Below are 14,371 nucleotides of genomic sequence, written 5' to 3' on the forward strand. Positions count from 1 at the left end.
TGGACAAGAATTAGTCTTGTGTAAGATTGTGTTCATACTTCTAAAATCATCTCACTTGGAGAAAACCCAGCTGAGCAGCTATGCTGCTGAGTAAGCCAACCTTGAGAAATGCAGCTGCTTTACACTAGCTCAAATGAACTTTAGCATTGTGAGATTCAAGGCAAAAAAAAAAAAAAAAAAAAGTAGAATTTTAGTAGTTTGTTCCCTTTTGGTCAGACTTCTCCAAAAGCAGTTTCTTAGATGGTCAGCATTGTTCTGCATCTGCAAACTCCCACAAGGAATACATGCCCCAGCTGGTGAGGAAACTATGGGAGATCTAAATATGATGGTATTCCAGGCTGTGGTGCTGTTCTGTTAGGTCAGAACAACAAAGCAGAAGTGTTCAGTGTTACTGGTTTTTATTTTTGGTCTTATTTTTTAATTTCAGATATAGCCAAGCTGATGCCCTCAAGTATGTGGGCATTGAAAGAGAAATGGAAATCCCTTGACACCAGCTACCTCTTCTTTTAAACAAACAGCTGCCTTATCTTCAGGAATTTCTAGTACTGTGGGCAATTTTAGAAAAATTAAAATGATGCAATTTGAAATTCTGTATTTGCAAAGTACTGTAACAGTAATTTATAGTAACAAATTTAAAAAAAAAACCAACTTTTTATTGCCTTCTCACCAGCTGCAAAGTGTTTTGTACCTATGAACTTTTGCAATAATGTGGTGTGGTACATTTTTCAACCTTGAATAAAGGATACTTGAACTTCTTCATTTTTACTGGAGCAGAGTTGGAATTTTGTGTCAGTCGGTTGAGGAAGCAATGCGAGTACTTACTTCTGAGCAAAGGCAACTCCATACTTGTCTGTCTTCTCTTGCTTCAGGTCACATTTAAAATTAATATGAAGATGTAAACAGTGTAGGAGACATCAGTCAGGCTGACTGGGGAATTTCAGCACAGAGCACCGCAGTGAAATAGTCACGGTCTTGCAGTTTTCATGCACCCTCGGCATGAAGCTACACTCACGTTCTCTGAAGTGATGGCTGCAGTTCAGAATCTTCTCCAGTTGCTCTTAGTTACCTCTTGTCACAATAGTGACTGCAGTTAATTATTAAGTCTCTGGGTCTGTCTAGTACCGGTAGATGCATTAAAAGGAGGCAAAAAGGGTCCCAGAATGGCTGATTTGTGATTCCTGGGACAAACCCTACAGATCTGTCGTATGAGGTTGGCTTCTGCCTGCCTGTTAAATCTCTTCACTCTTGTTCAGCAGTGTGGACATAACACAGCTGAAGACCCACTTCCATCACCTGATGGGGAACCAGCAGCAGTATTCCAGTAAACTGGAACCCTCAAGTGCAGCTTCTGTGAATAATGAATGCAACAGTAATTTCACATACATTTATCTCCTGCATCTCATTTCTCTGTAAGCAACCACTGTTTTGCTTATTGGGCCAGTTGTTAGGTCTTCCTACAAATTCTCTCTATATATGTTTTTATCCAAAATAGTTTAGATGGCAGCTGGTTGTCCGGGTATTGTACAGGGCTGCCATGTGCTTATTTCCATCGTGCCAGGGGAGCATGAGCCCACTGCTCAATGGAGCGCGGTGCTCTGGAACAGGGCTGGGGAGGGAGGGCAGGCACGGGGCGGGGACACCACTGCAAAACCCATTTGAAGAAATCTCTCAGTAATGAGTGTGTAACCTTCTACACTGAGGCGGCTCTAGCTCCCCGGAGCTGTTGAGCAAGAGCCCAAGCAGCAGCACCTGCTTCCACACTCAAGTACTGCAGTCAGCTGCCATCTTGCTCTCCAGCGGCCCGAGTAAGAACTAAGAATTTATACCCCTCATCTTACTCATGAGAAAAAAAAGTAGTCCTTAAGTCAAAACTTATTAAACTGATTTTCTCCCTGCTTGGGTAAAGCATGGCTCTTGTCCAAAGCTGTATTAACAGCAGATGGGTTTGAAAAACAAAGCTCTGGAAGCACCAGCACCAAACGCAATGGGGCTTTAACCTGTGGCAGGTGAAGTCAAGGAAGGCTCCGAGGGGCCGCTTAGAGCTGGTTCTTGCTGGCTGCCTGCACACAAATGCCCTTCACCCTGCTCCTCTGTTACTGTACCACTCCTGCATCACAAATCTAGCACCAAACCTCCTGCAAGAAGGGTTCACAAAAGCAAAACAGCGTCTTTAAAAAAAAAAAAAAAAAAAAAGCACGCAACCAAAAAGCCAGCAGAAAAAGCATCAGAAACCCTATTCTGAATTTCCAAAAGCAATCTGAAAATTGAACAGCAAGATGCCTCTATTTCCCATGCTGGCAGTCTGAAGGGCAATTAAAGTTCCTTCCAAACACGAACAGCAAACATGCAAAATCTCAGGTGGGGACGAGACTTTTTTTCCCCCATTTTCCACACCAGTTTGGGTCACATCTAATACCGCTGCATCATTTAATTATTTTTAAACCCAGACATTTTTGTAGGTCAGAGCTCAATTCTAACCATGCAAAATTAGCTTTCCTCAGAAAAACACAGTATCAACACAAAACTTGGCTCCCTTTTCTTCGTGCCAGAACAAACACTGAACAAATCACAAATTCTAAGGGAAAAAAGGGTTTGGCTGCAGAAATTAAGTTCTTTTCACCAGCAAGAATAGAAAAAAATAAATTACCAAATCTCAGACCTGTAGGGACAGTAGCGTTTTGCTTGTAGTACGTGGAAAGCTCATAGTCATCACATGTATATAACGAACACAAAACATTGTGAGAAGAATGGAATGAAGCCTGGTTGATCAATATACATGTAGGAACACTCCAAAATATTTTAATTCCCAGCACAGGTTGCATTTAAAGGGAATTAATCTTTAGGAACACACTCAATTTTCTGTTCCAGTCAAAGAAATGGGCAGCCTAAACCTTATTTATTCAGGGCAGCATTCAGGCAAGCGTGATGCATTTTGCAGCACACCAAACAGTATCAGAAAGTGCTACGACTTAGATGACCAAGCATTGCCACATCCATTCTAAGTAGTTTCTGTTCTGCGTATCTTGTGAAATCATCACAACTTTTCAAAGCACAGACATTTCCTCTTAAAAAAAGTAACATGCACATTTGATGATAGAGGACAATTCATTTCTTCAGAGAACAAAATGTGCTTAAATCACCAGAAAACAGGGAAAAGGAGGAAAAGCAAAACGAATTTCTATAGCTTTCATAACCATTATACCTTTTATTTACATTTAGAAAGATAAGTCATGAAACTTAAAACAATAAAACCAAATGCAACTTGTACAGAAATCTTTTAATTTTTTTTTATTTATCACACATTAAAAAATGAAACACACTATACAAATGGTTTTTCATAGCAGATTACACATGGGTCCATTCAGACTCGCTCTCAAAGTGCTGCCAACATTTATAAGTGCTGCCTGTGATAGCAGCTGTTTATCATATAGCCAATGTATTGATTTAAATGCAGTAGCATGCAACCCTTAAAGGAGAAGGGTTTGATTCCTTTCTGTTCTTAAATTAGGTTAAATGGCATTGGTGTCCATATTTACATACTTGAAATGTATCAATCCTGAGCAGTTCTGATGTAAATCTGAGACTGGCTGATGGGAGTCCTGGTCTCAGTTATTAAAAAGGGAGGTCCAAATGGCAGCAGGGTGGCTGCTATGAAGTTCCGTTGCTTTCATTCTTTCCATCACATACCTATTTGCTGAGTGTCACACAGTCAAGTAATTGCTAATAAAAATGTTAAGCCAAGTAACTGTAGGTGTCCTTCTCACCATCTACGCGTTCCAAGTACTCTTTCTCAATCAGAATGTCGATGCATTTCTGTGGGGGAAACAAACAGAAGCGGTGGGACGCTGGCAGAAAAGCCCTCTCTGCTTGCTACAAGATTTGCACAATTTTGGCCACCGCGTTTCCTGCCAAGCAGAGCACAGGAGTAGGCGATGGGCACAAACCACGGCACTTTGCTCTCCCGTTTCTGACCACATCCCAAGCAGATGACGTTGCTGAGTCACTACACGGAATTACTTGGTGCCATTCCAGGGTAGTGACTGGGAGAGCTGAGCAACTGCAGAGTCAGGCAGCAAATAAAGAGTTGAGCTAAGATGCAGAGTGCTTACTGTCATGTTACTAACACTAGCAGCCGCAGTAACTTGCTCCCAGTTTCATAGCCTACCTGCCCCCCCCCCCCCCCCCCCCCCCCCCAGCCAGCACTGGTCTGTACTGCAGCTGCTCTCCGCTGCCTGGTTTTTGCCATGCCTGTCCCCCTTGGTTGTGGATGTAAAAAGCATCCGTGAGACACCACACAAACTGATAAGGAAACCATAATTAAATGCAATGCCCCCCTCCCCACTGTCTTTATTTTAGAAGAGATCCGGCAATTGTCACATTAAGCTGTGGCGCTCCCACAGCTGGCAGAGCAGGAACAAGAGGTAAGCCTGGAGCAAAGAGTGCCATAAGCCAGTACTGATGTGAAAAGACGCAATCAAGCTACTATTTTACCACTGCCAACAACCTGAAACATGCACATTACCATAAAAGAAATAAAGTATTTCTTGTTAGAATGCATCCTTCTTATTTACAACTCCAAAACCCTATCCTTACCCACCCCATCTCCTCAGCTTTCCTTTCTAATTAAGCGTGTATTGTGCCTGTATATATCTTCCCCACCTCCTGGCATACAGGTTCAGAGACTTGGTTCTCACATACCTTAATTACTGGAACTCGTGGCTTAAACCTTGAAGACAGCTGTGTTAGCACTTCTCCAAGCAGTTGCTGGTGTTTTAGAACCTTCCTCATTTTCATGATTCTCACGATAGCAGCCTGCACAGCAAAGTCGGAAAGGTGTCCTTAGGAGCAAACTACTTGTCCTTCTGGATAAACCAATTTACTTCCCTAGCAGATCGCAGCTGCTAGCGCGGAAGCACCATCACAGCAAACTCGAGTACCAGATGAGGAGAAGCATGCCTACAAATGTCAGCCACTCACTCAGGCTTCTGAGAACCCAAGATTCTGCATAGCCTACAGCCATCAGAAGTGGGTTTGGCACACGGATCTTAAGAACCGCTCTGCTTACAGTAAGTCAAAGTGATAGTACCAACTGGTACCCAGAACAACACAAAACTACTTCTGTAACAGAAGAATGCCTTTATGTATTTAACCCCACTGTGCTGCTCTCTCATTAATACATTTGTATTTCCTTCCCCTGCCCCTTTGCTTCTCAAGTGGATTCCAAACAAACTCCGAAGTTGCTGTTTCCTAGGTGTCACTAGTGTTCACCCAGGACAGAGGTCTGGCGAGTGTGTGCATCCATGGAACCCAAACACAAATCAACGTAATGTTAGAACAAACGTGAAGAACAGAGTCCTGACATGCCCTCCTACATTTTCTATTACAGGCTCCAGTCACCTTTAAGAGTATTGTAAACACATTTTTAGCTCCACCACAGTGTACCGCAATGGCATGTTGTCGTTTAATAAAAATTAAGAAACCCCCACAGTAAGCTTCAATAAAGGATTACAAAGCTGTAAATCTAAGTTCATAGCACGGCAGCATTCCGCAATACAAGTCACCTGAATCAATAGTTTCCTATCTTCTTCTATATTTTTGTGTGTAGTCTCTTGCTCCTGCTTCTGTTCAGTCTTCATTGGCACATTGATGTTAACCCTTAATTTTTTGCTGTAAAGAAAACCAGAAGTTAAAAACCACCAATTCCCCTGTCTAAAAACCAAATCAAACAAGCAAAAAAACCCCTTGAACAAAACCCAGATCCAAAATAAAAGCCACGCCACCACAATGACCTTACAACAAAAGGGGACTTTGGCACTTCTGAAAATCTTAAGGCAATCTTGTTCAAGCTTAAAAATAAATACAAAACGCAACCAACCAAAAAACCAAAATACCTTTTTGGTGGTTGTTCGTAAATCCAACCTAGGGATCTGTTAGGTCAAGTCAGTGCTGTACAATTAACACTGTACTTGAAACATTCGTATGTTTAGTAAAAAGCATCCAGTCAGTGAAGGGGACAAAGCAGGTGGAAATGGAATCACCTTTCTGATTTACAGATCTGATTCTGACCCTAATGTGCAGGAATCAAGTCTGTAAAAATGAATCCTGCCCTTGGTGCGCTCCCCAGCACCCACGGTTGCGACTGCTCTCAAGATAAGGTGCTGTGTCACAAGCAGGGAACAAGCCTCGGCACCGGGGAGCACAGGGAGTGCCCAGCCTGGCCGCTGCACTGGAGAGAGCATCTATTGGTTATTTAGCGTAGTCTCGTGCATCGTCAATTGGGAACCACTGAGCCGCACAATGGCTGTTTCCATCACTGCATTAATGTAACTGATGATGAATTAAACCTTTAATTATTGGTCAAGGAGGGAAGAAAGCAGATAAAGAGTGAGGTACAGGGAAAGATTTTTAAATGTTTCCTTCACTTGAGATCTTATCTTCAGGAAGTACTGAACTCCCAACTGAATTTATGTGGGTTTACATCTATGCTCTGGTAAGCGTGAGAAAAAGTCCCTGCAGTACTGCAAACAGCTTAAAATACAGAAACGTTGAAAGCAACACTGGTTAAAGTAGGTAATAAAACCTACCAAAAATCACGTTGATTAAGTGTTCAAATCACTGTACACACTGAAGTTCTAAAATGAACCTGCTGATCTTCTCATGTTCTCTCTAAGTCAGCTATTTCAGACTCTGACCTACGCTAGTGACTGTACACTACTGTAACCTTACAGAATATAACGTATTTTACTGAGCACGTACAAGTCATGCACCTCAGTACAAAACAGCTCAATTTCTTACCAGAAATACATCATGAAAGAATTCCACAAGACTCAAGAAACAAATAAAGGACATGTGAAAGGATGTCCAGGCCTTGACAAGACTTTATGACCAAGTCAAAGTCAGCTGGAATTTACCCATCCCCTCTACTTGCCAACCCTCTCCTTTAAAGCATGTTGGATCTATATTTGAATTGGCACTGGAACCCTGGAGCTTTCATCCCAGGTATATTAGGTTTTACCCAGATTTTGAAAGTGGAGGAGGATGCTACCCATTATACACAAGTGATGTATGCTCCTGAAGTTTTTCCTTACTTTTTATAACCGAGATACAGTTTTATTAAGGTATCTGGTTTTAACTCCACCTCATCAACATTTGCATTTTCATCTTCCAAAACCTGCAAGAAATAAATAAAATAAATAAATATTCATTAATACATTTTGCTGAATGTTAAGCAGGTCATAAAAAACCAAGAGTACTTACGAGCAATTTCGATTTCAACAGTATCTGTAGAACTTGTGCCAAGATATCCTACAAAATTACAGAAAATATTATCAGTGCAGAGAGACAGCACCTTTCTCCAACTTAAAACACTTCAACAAGAACACACATATTTAGACTAAGAAGTAGCGAGTGCAGAACACTGCCAAGTAAGTGGGTAAAAAGAGCAGTAAAAATTTAAGTTTGCCAAAATAAAATGTAATAAGGTCCTTTTTGGGCATTAGGACATACTCTCCTTGTGGTCAGTCAAAAAACATCTAATTCTTTAGAAAGACTAATTCCAAACAACAGATCTTTCCATTTACTGTTTTAGTAGATTTGTAAGTGTAAGAAATATTTTTTCCCAAACCATGCCAATACAGATACCGTGGCAAGCTTAAACCTCAGAAAGCAAGCACCCTTTGCTTCCTGATCAACATGTTTTTCTGTCCTTGCTCACACCATGGATCTGTCTTGGTTACTCTTGCTGGTCGGTCACCCAGTGGCTACATTACTCTCTGTGTCCGTGCAGGCTTGCAAAGCTGCTGTTTCACCACAGTGGAAATCACCTGGGTTTCATGCCCTTAGTTTTCTGCTGTCTGAAGGGTTTTACTCTGGTCCACTCATAATTTGGGCCAAATATTTATTTTGCATAAATAAATGAATATCTGAAATAAGTACTTATGATAAATGGCAACCCAGTAAGACTTCTGAGTTTGCTGCAAACCATCATAATCAGTAACTTGCTAGATACGCATTTTGAAAAGTAAATACTTCATTGACTAGGAATTGCCTAACTTTCCAGAAGTCGCTGCAGACTCGATTCAAACCTCCCAGTAAAGGGCACGGACGCCAAAAACTGTGGGCTGTAAAGTATACTTGCAAAGAGAAGAAGAGAACCCCTTCCACAGAAGGAGCAAGCCAACGGAACTACAGATTTCACTATGTTTGTGCTTTGAGATGTAAAGAATGGGTGCATAGATCAATTGTTTAGGGAAAACATTTTTTCCTAGAATGTTGTCTTTTAATATTAAAATGTACATAGCAAAACACTGAAAACTTACTACCAGAGCTGAGCAGGAAGCTAGACAATTCACTCCAGTCATGGACAGGAGTACCTACACACCAGGATTCATCAGACAACTAGGCAGTTAGGGTTACAGGGCAGTAAACCAGGAAAGTAATTTGACCAAGAACAGAGCACATCTGTCTCCTTCAGGACAGAAACTGACTCTGACTTCAACCATGTCTAATCCCCATTTCTTACAACAGCAGGAAGAGCCCTGGAGACCGACAGACTTGTTCACAAAAGTGTGGTAAAATGTGCAAAGTCACTACCATTTTTATTTGGGTACTGTCTGTCAGCTGCTGCACGGTATAGGCATCTTCTGTGTTGTACTGCAGTAAAATCGCCATCTGGAATGTGGATGCCTAACGGATCAAAAAAAAAAAAAGAGAAAATGAAGGGGAGAAGGGGGGGGGGGAGGAAATCAGAAAATGGAAACGAACAAACACACTTTCTGAATTTGAACACCCTCAGATTCACTAGTTAAACACGTACATTGGAATATATGGACAACAGAGAATAGCCAACTAGTGCTCATTACACAATCCAGAAAAATGTTACTTATACAGCCAGAACTCCACCTTCCAGCATTATCTAAAGATAAACCCTAAGATTACAACCATTTAACTGGCTGTGGACACTTCATCAAATCCCCTATTATGGTGTCAAAGCCTCTTCCTTCTCCTAGCTAATATAATTTTAAATTATTTTCCTCTGTCACTCCCTGACTCTTACCCATTTAATCTTCATTAAAACCTACAGAGACTACTGAATTCACTCTCACAGCCCTCCCACCTCCAGCAGAATAATGAAACCAAATTTATAAACAAGGCAGCTATCAGTGGCTTATTCGGCTCTGTCACCACAGGGTTAACATATGTTGATGACAAGTTCAAAGTCTGAGATTATCTTGTTTCTTCTCACGGTCATGAACTCCCATCCTCTGTCTACTTTTTGAGAGAAAGCAGACAGGAACGTGTAAGAAGCACGAGATCTTACACAAAGAGGTTGCAGTTGTCTCACATAGCGCAGTTCAACACCTGTTTAAACCACAAGTAACATATTCCCTTTTCTAAGTCAATTTTCTTGCAAACACAGACCTTAAGAATCAGTACAGTAAATAAACCGAATATATAATAAAGGTCCTATTAATCTTAACACCAACACCATCTGGGGAAGGGTAACATTTATGTTCGCTTCAGTAATACAAAGATCTGTAGCCATCAGGTCTTGCATCTGTGCTTTGCTTTATTTAAAGACAGTAGCGTTATTCACAAGGGATAAAGCTAATGAATGCACGTGAGCGTCAGAAATAGTAGCTAAGCATGTATGTGTGTACATACATATGAACATACACATCCCACCACCAATTAAGGAACTGAATGATTTAAAATACTTAACTGTGAGACATCATTACATACTGTTAATGAGTATTTTGACATACAAATAAACTACCGCTCAATTCACGGTATGACCTATGAAAAGTAGTTTGTGTGCAGGTACAGGCATTCACATGAACTCCACTACTTCAACATCTACACACTTCACCATTTTAAAACTCATTCATCTGCACAACGGGAAAAGTAATTATCTCCAAATGAGGAGTAAAGAGGCTGAGCTGCTCATCCAGCTAACGCAGGAGCAGCAGAGCAGAGCCTGAACGCATGGCTTTGAAATGATCAGTGGCACCCAGCCCTCCGAAGGCAATCTGCAGCAAGGGTTTCTACTGGGGCGACATTATCCTTACCTGTAACGTGTATCTGTTCTTGAAACAGTTGGTAACCAGTTCCCCTTTGGACAGCTGATACAACCATGTTAACTTTCTTCCACTATGACGACTGGCATAAAATGCAGTAAATCTCTGATAGCTCCGTTCTAACTGTAAGAAAACAACGACAATAAACGAAGATTATTTACCTTCATTTACCATTACTAGAACACGCTCTGGAAACAACAAAGAAAAATCAAATCCTATCACCTTTGACTGCCATGTTATTGAATAAGACAAACAGAAATCAAATGTATTCAAATTCTTCAGACTGGATAAAAGTTCCCTTTGCTATGGGTTCCCCCTTTGAAGTGTCATTAACAATACAAACCTAAACAAGCATTTAAGTTCCACTCTTCCTTCTATGACACATTAAGCAAGCCTAGAAAGGTAATTTTTTGACCACCTTCACCCTCCAGGTAACAGCAGTTAAACTTACTTCTCACGTTATGTATCTGTGTCTCATCTATTCAGGGTAACCACTCAACAGAAAACCCATGATTATAATACTTCCAAGATTTTACTGGCCAGAGCCAAAACAATGGCAAGAAAGTTTTTTAAATAAAAGTATACATAGAAAAGTACACCGACAAAGCTTTGCCTCAGTTGCTGTTGAACGTTTTGAAGAAGGATTCATTAACCTGGGCCTTTTCACAGGAGCCAACACTTGGGTATCTCACACAGTTCCCTCCCGCGACCTTTCTCAATTAACTTGTTCCAAAACACCCTCCAGCTGCACAGGCAAAGATCAGACACTTCCAGTCCTCCCCGACACACAACAAAACGGGAGGAGACACCAGCTTTGTAAACCAAATTTCTCCCATGAGCGTTCCACGTTCGGATGAACGAAGTGCAAGCGCCTCACCTCAGACGGCAGAGCAAACGTGCAGGACTGCTGGAACGGCCACGATCCAGAGCTCAGCACCTGGATGCTGAAATCCACTGGAAGAGAGGGGAAGAGGCTGAGCTGCATTATCCCACCCCCTCTTCAAACACACTGTTCCAGTTCTTCCACAAACAAGAAATGGTTCTGCCTTTTGCTCAAACTAACATGATGAAAAAAATCATTCAGCAATATATATATATATATAATGCAGACCATAAACCAAAGGAATTCATGTAAGATCTCACTGCAATCGGAGAGCTTTACATTTACTGAGACACTCACTCAATTTTCTCTCATTTGTAGAAGTTATTACCCTGTTTCTATCCCCACAACATACTTCCCTTTTAACACACAAGTGTAAAAATTGTAAGTGTTCATTTTTATGTGTAACAAACTCATCACTCCACAGTACACAACTGCAAGAATAAACATTTCACGTTTATACTTGTAAGGCATTTTGGGCAAGTCACTAAGAATAATGCAAAAACTAAGTAAAATTTAAGCCTAACAAGATACAACTCTAAATGTAATCCAACAAATAATTATCAAATCTTTAAAGAATTTGTTTCAATGTGCCTTAATGAAAAAAATATAAATTCTTTACATCACTTTTTCCTTAATACTTTTACACAAGTATGAACTTAAGCCATGTTGTGCTCAAAATCAGAACTGTTTAAAGAAAAGCATCTTTCAAATTAAAAAAAAGGGGGGAAAAAAAAAAAGAAAAAGAAAGAAAAGACAGGATTCAACTTAATTTAGTTACATACCTAAACATGAGCTGCAAAATCAGGAGGAGGCTACCCATAACAGAAAATATAAAGTGCTATTAGAAGACAAAGTACAGACCTGAAAAGACTAATTTAAAAATCGTAGCTACCTTGGTCAAAATAATATTAACTATGATTTCTGGGGGTATGACGTCTAAATCAAATATGACCCTCATACAGTTAGCTCTGTAGAAGTAAGAGGAAGCTAAACTACTCAACAGTAACTTAAGTAAATGTATTACTTACAATCTAACGGTTCTGAATTGGTCAGGTGCTTTTTAAATTGCTCATTCAAGTCCTTGCTTACACCAATATCTTGGAACATCCGCTGCAGCTTGGAGGTATACTCAAAACCACAAGCTTGCTGTATTTTAAAAGCACAAATATGTCAGCAAGACACATTTTTGACATCGGAGAATGAGAAGAACAAAGTATCTGAGCCTATTTTCTTACACGAAGATGTACAAAGTTCAGTATTTCTGTTACCCAAAGTACTGATTCCAACCAGACATGCTCTGTCATCAGAAGCTGAAGAATTTTTTTTTTAAATGAAGCAAAATACAAAATGAAACAGACTGCTACACGATTATTAGATCATATTTTGTTTGACCCTGAATGAGCAAAGGTTAATGAAATTAAGCAACTTTTCAGCAGTCATTCCCTTGGATAATTATATCCATGTCATTCATTTGGCTAAGAATAATTAAGCTTAACTTCATCAGGGAGACATACACTGTGAGGTCCTAGGAGGTTTAAAAAACACAAAAGGGGGGGGGGGGAGCTGCGGGGAAAGACCTAGGTTGTGTATTTTTCTATTGTACGTAAAATAATGGTACCCTGAAGACCTGCAATACAGTGGATCATGGGACAGTCGTGGAATACTCACTTTCAGTTTAGAGATCATGCTGGCCTCAGCATCATCACTAGCGCTGTTCTGATGTACAAGTCTTTTTGCCAGCATTTTGGCATAGAATTTTTGAAACACATCTTTGTCTTCAATGTACTTGAAGACAACCATCTGGAAAAGCCAAGATAATGTGTAAGGAAAAAAAAACATATTAAAGCATTTGTCTTGAAAAAAGCTGTAGCAGTAGCTAATTCATTTCCAGTTAAATTTTTAAGGTCAGGGGGTTTTGTTCAGGTTTTTTGGGCAGTTGTTTGTTTCTTTTAAACACAGCAACTATATATTTCACACGTACGGCCTTCTATATTAATATGTAGTGAGTATATGTAATTATATAAAAATATACTGTAGATATTATATAAAATATATTGTAGATATTACATATTAGATGTGTATATAAACATGAAGCAAAAGCATAAATTCCATTTAGCCAATTTAAATCTGCTGCAAAGGGCTTCTTTTTTTTAATGAATAAAAATACAACCAACATGCCACACAGGGCTGAAGATTATTACTGAAAAGCTGAAATATTAAGTAATTAAATCAAAGTATACAAATAAAAGGTTTTCTCTCATCTGATTTGTGACAACCGCGTATTACTAACTTGTCAGTGATTACACTGAAGAGAACTGTATTTACAGACATCTTACCACTTGATTGAGTGTATCTTCCAATTCTGCTTCTTCGGGATTCTTTGAGCTGCAGTTGAAGAAATAAATTTTTATTGAGTCCCAAAAATGCTGATTTAAACCAACATATGGATATATATGGAAATTTCATAAAGGAACAGATTGAGTAGTTCTGGGATCAAAAACTCTTTAGAGAGGAAAGAGCGTAAGGAACACTTCTCTTCAGTACTCCACACATAAGCAATTCTGAAGTACACAGTTTTTAAACAGCAGGTTGAAGTCCTGGACCACGAATTGCTCAAGACTTCCTGACAGCCTGATACTTCTCAGGATTTATAGGCTTAAACTTCCTGCATTTTTCGGCTGCCAAGTTCTATTTTCATTTCTTATCTTACACAGTACAGTGAAAAAAAAAACAGCCGAGAGTGCAGAGTCCTGGCTGGGGGAGAGCTCAGGTGGCACGGTGTTGTTTTCCTCCATATTATGCTTCTCCATCAGGCATATCCCAAACCTACCCTGCAGAAAGCTAGTATTTATAAAAGGGGAAATAAATCCTTTGCTGAAGGAAGGAGGGGATGGGGAAAACTAAACAAGTTGTTCTGGTTTTTGTACTGTTTGGTAGTGGGTTTTTTCCTCCCCCAAAACAGCCAGAAAAGTTGCCAGTGACAAAATTGACACCAAACCAGTATGAACTGAACCAATATCAACTCCATGTATGAGCTGCTGAATCATTTAAAGCCAAATACCTTAATTAAATTATGAACCACGACAGGCTAGAAAGCAGGTTTTATCCCCCTCAATTTCTGCCCAGATGGAAGAAGATATAAGAGAAAACAACAGGAGGAAAACAATAGTTTTAATGGAAAAAGGGAACGTGCGTCTTCTTTACAACATACAACTTAAATTTTTGGGGGAAGAAAACCAACTTTAAAAACTCCTGTTTCATTAAAAAAAAAAACCAACAAAAATTAGTTTCCTATAAGGAAAATAAAAGATCTAAGACCTTTCTTTCCCTTTCATTTCCACCCTCTTCTTTAAAAAAGAAAAGTAAATTCCATGTAATCTTTAGGAAAGGTCCTATTGACATTTTTGTATTC

General features: G+C 39.8%; 2 protein-coding genes across 13 annotated transcripts in view; one reads left to right on the forward strand and one right to left on the reverse strand.

The window, feature by feature from the left end:
* The window catches only part of EZH2 (enhancer of zeste 2 polycomb repressive complex 2 subunit), a 52,382-nt gene extending 51,623 nt beyond the window's left edge, over positions 1-759 (forward strand). For all 12 annotated transcript variants that reach the window (XM_040590541.1, XM_040590537.1, XM_040590543.1 and 9 more), the window contains one exon: positions 428-759. In XM_040590541.1, coding sequence (XP_040446475.1) covers positions 428-488 — 61 coding nt within the window. In that variant the 3' untranslated portion in view covers positions 489-759. The remainder of the gene's footprint in view (positions 1-427) is intronic.
* Positions 760-3,262: 2,503 nt separating this feature from the next.
* The window catches only part of CUL1 (cullin 1), a 53,807-nt gene continuing 42,698 nt past the window's right edge, over positions 3,263-14,371 (reverse strand). Inside the window, exons 12-22 of the mRNA XM_040590877.1 lie at positions 13,296-13,344; positions 12,628-12,759; positions 11,988-12,105; positions 10,954-11,030; positions 10,068-10,199; positions 8,593-8,685; positions 7,258-7,305; positions 7,089-7,171; positions 5,562-5,667; positions 4,699-4,812; positions 3,263-3,813 (exon numbers count right to left, since the gene is read on the reverse strand). Of these exons, the coding sequence (XP_040446811.1) occupies positions 3,733-3,813; positions 4,699-4,812; positions 5,562-5,667; positions 7,089-7,171; positions 7,258-7,305; positions 8,593-8,685; positions 10,068-10,199; positions 10,954-11,030; positions 11,988-12,105; positions 12,628-12,759; positions 13,296-13,344 (1,033 nt within the window). The 3' untranslated portion in view covers positions 3,263-3,732. The remainder of the gene's footprint in view (positions 3,814-4,698; positions 4,813-5,561; positions 5,668-7,088; positions 7,172-7,257; positions 7,306-8,592; positions 8,686-10,067; positions 10,200-10,953; positions 11,031-11,987; positions 12,106-12,627; positions 12,760-13,295; positions 13,345-14,371) is intronic.

This window comes from Falco naumanni, chromosome 4 (assembly GCF_017639655.2).
Source record: "Falco naumanni isolate bFalNau1 chromosome 4, bFalNau1.pat, whole genome shotgun sequence".
NCBI classification, from domain to species: Eukaryota; Metazoa; Chordata; class Aves; order Falconiformes; family Falconidae; genus Falco; species Falco naumanni.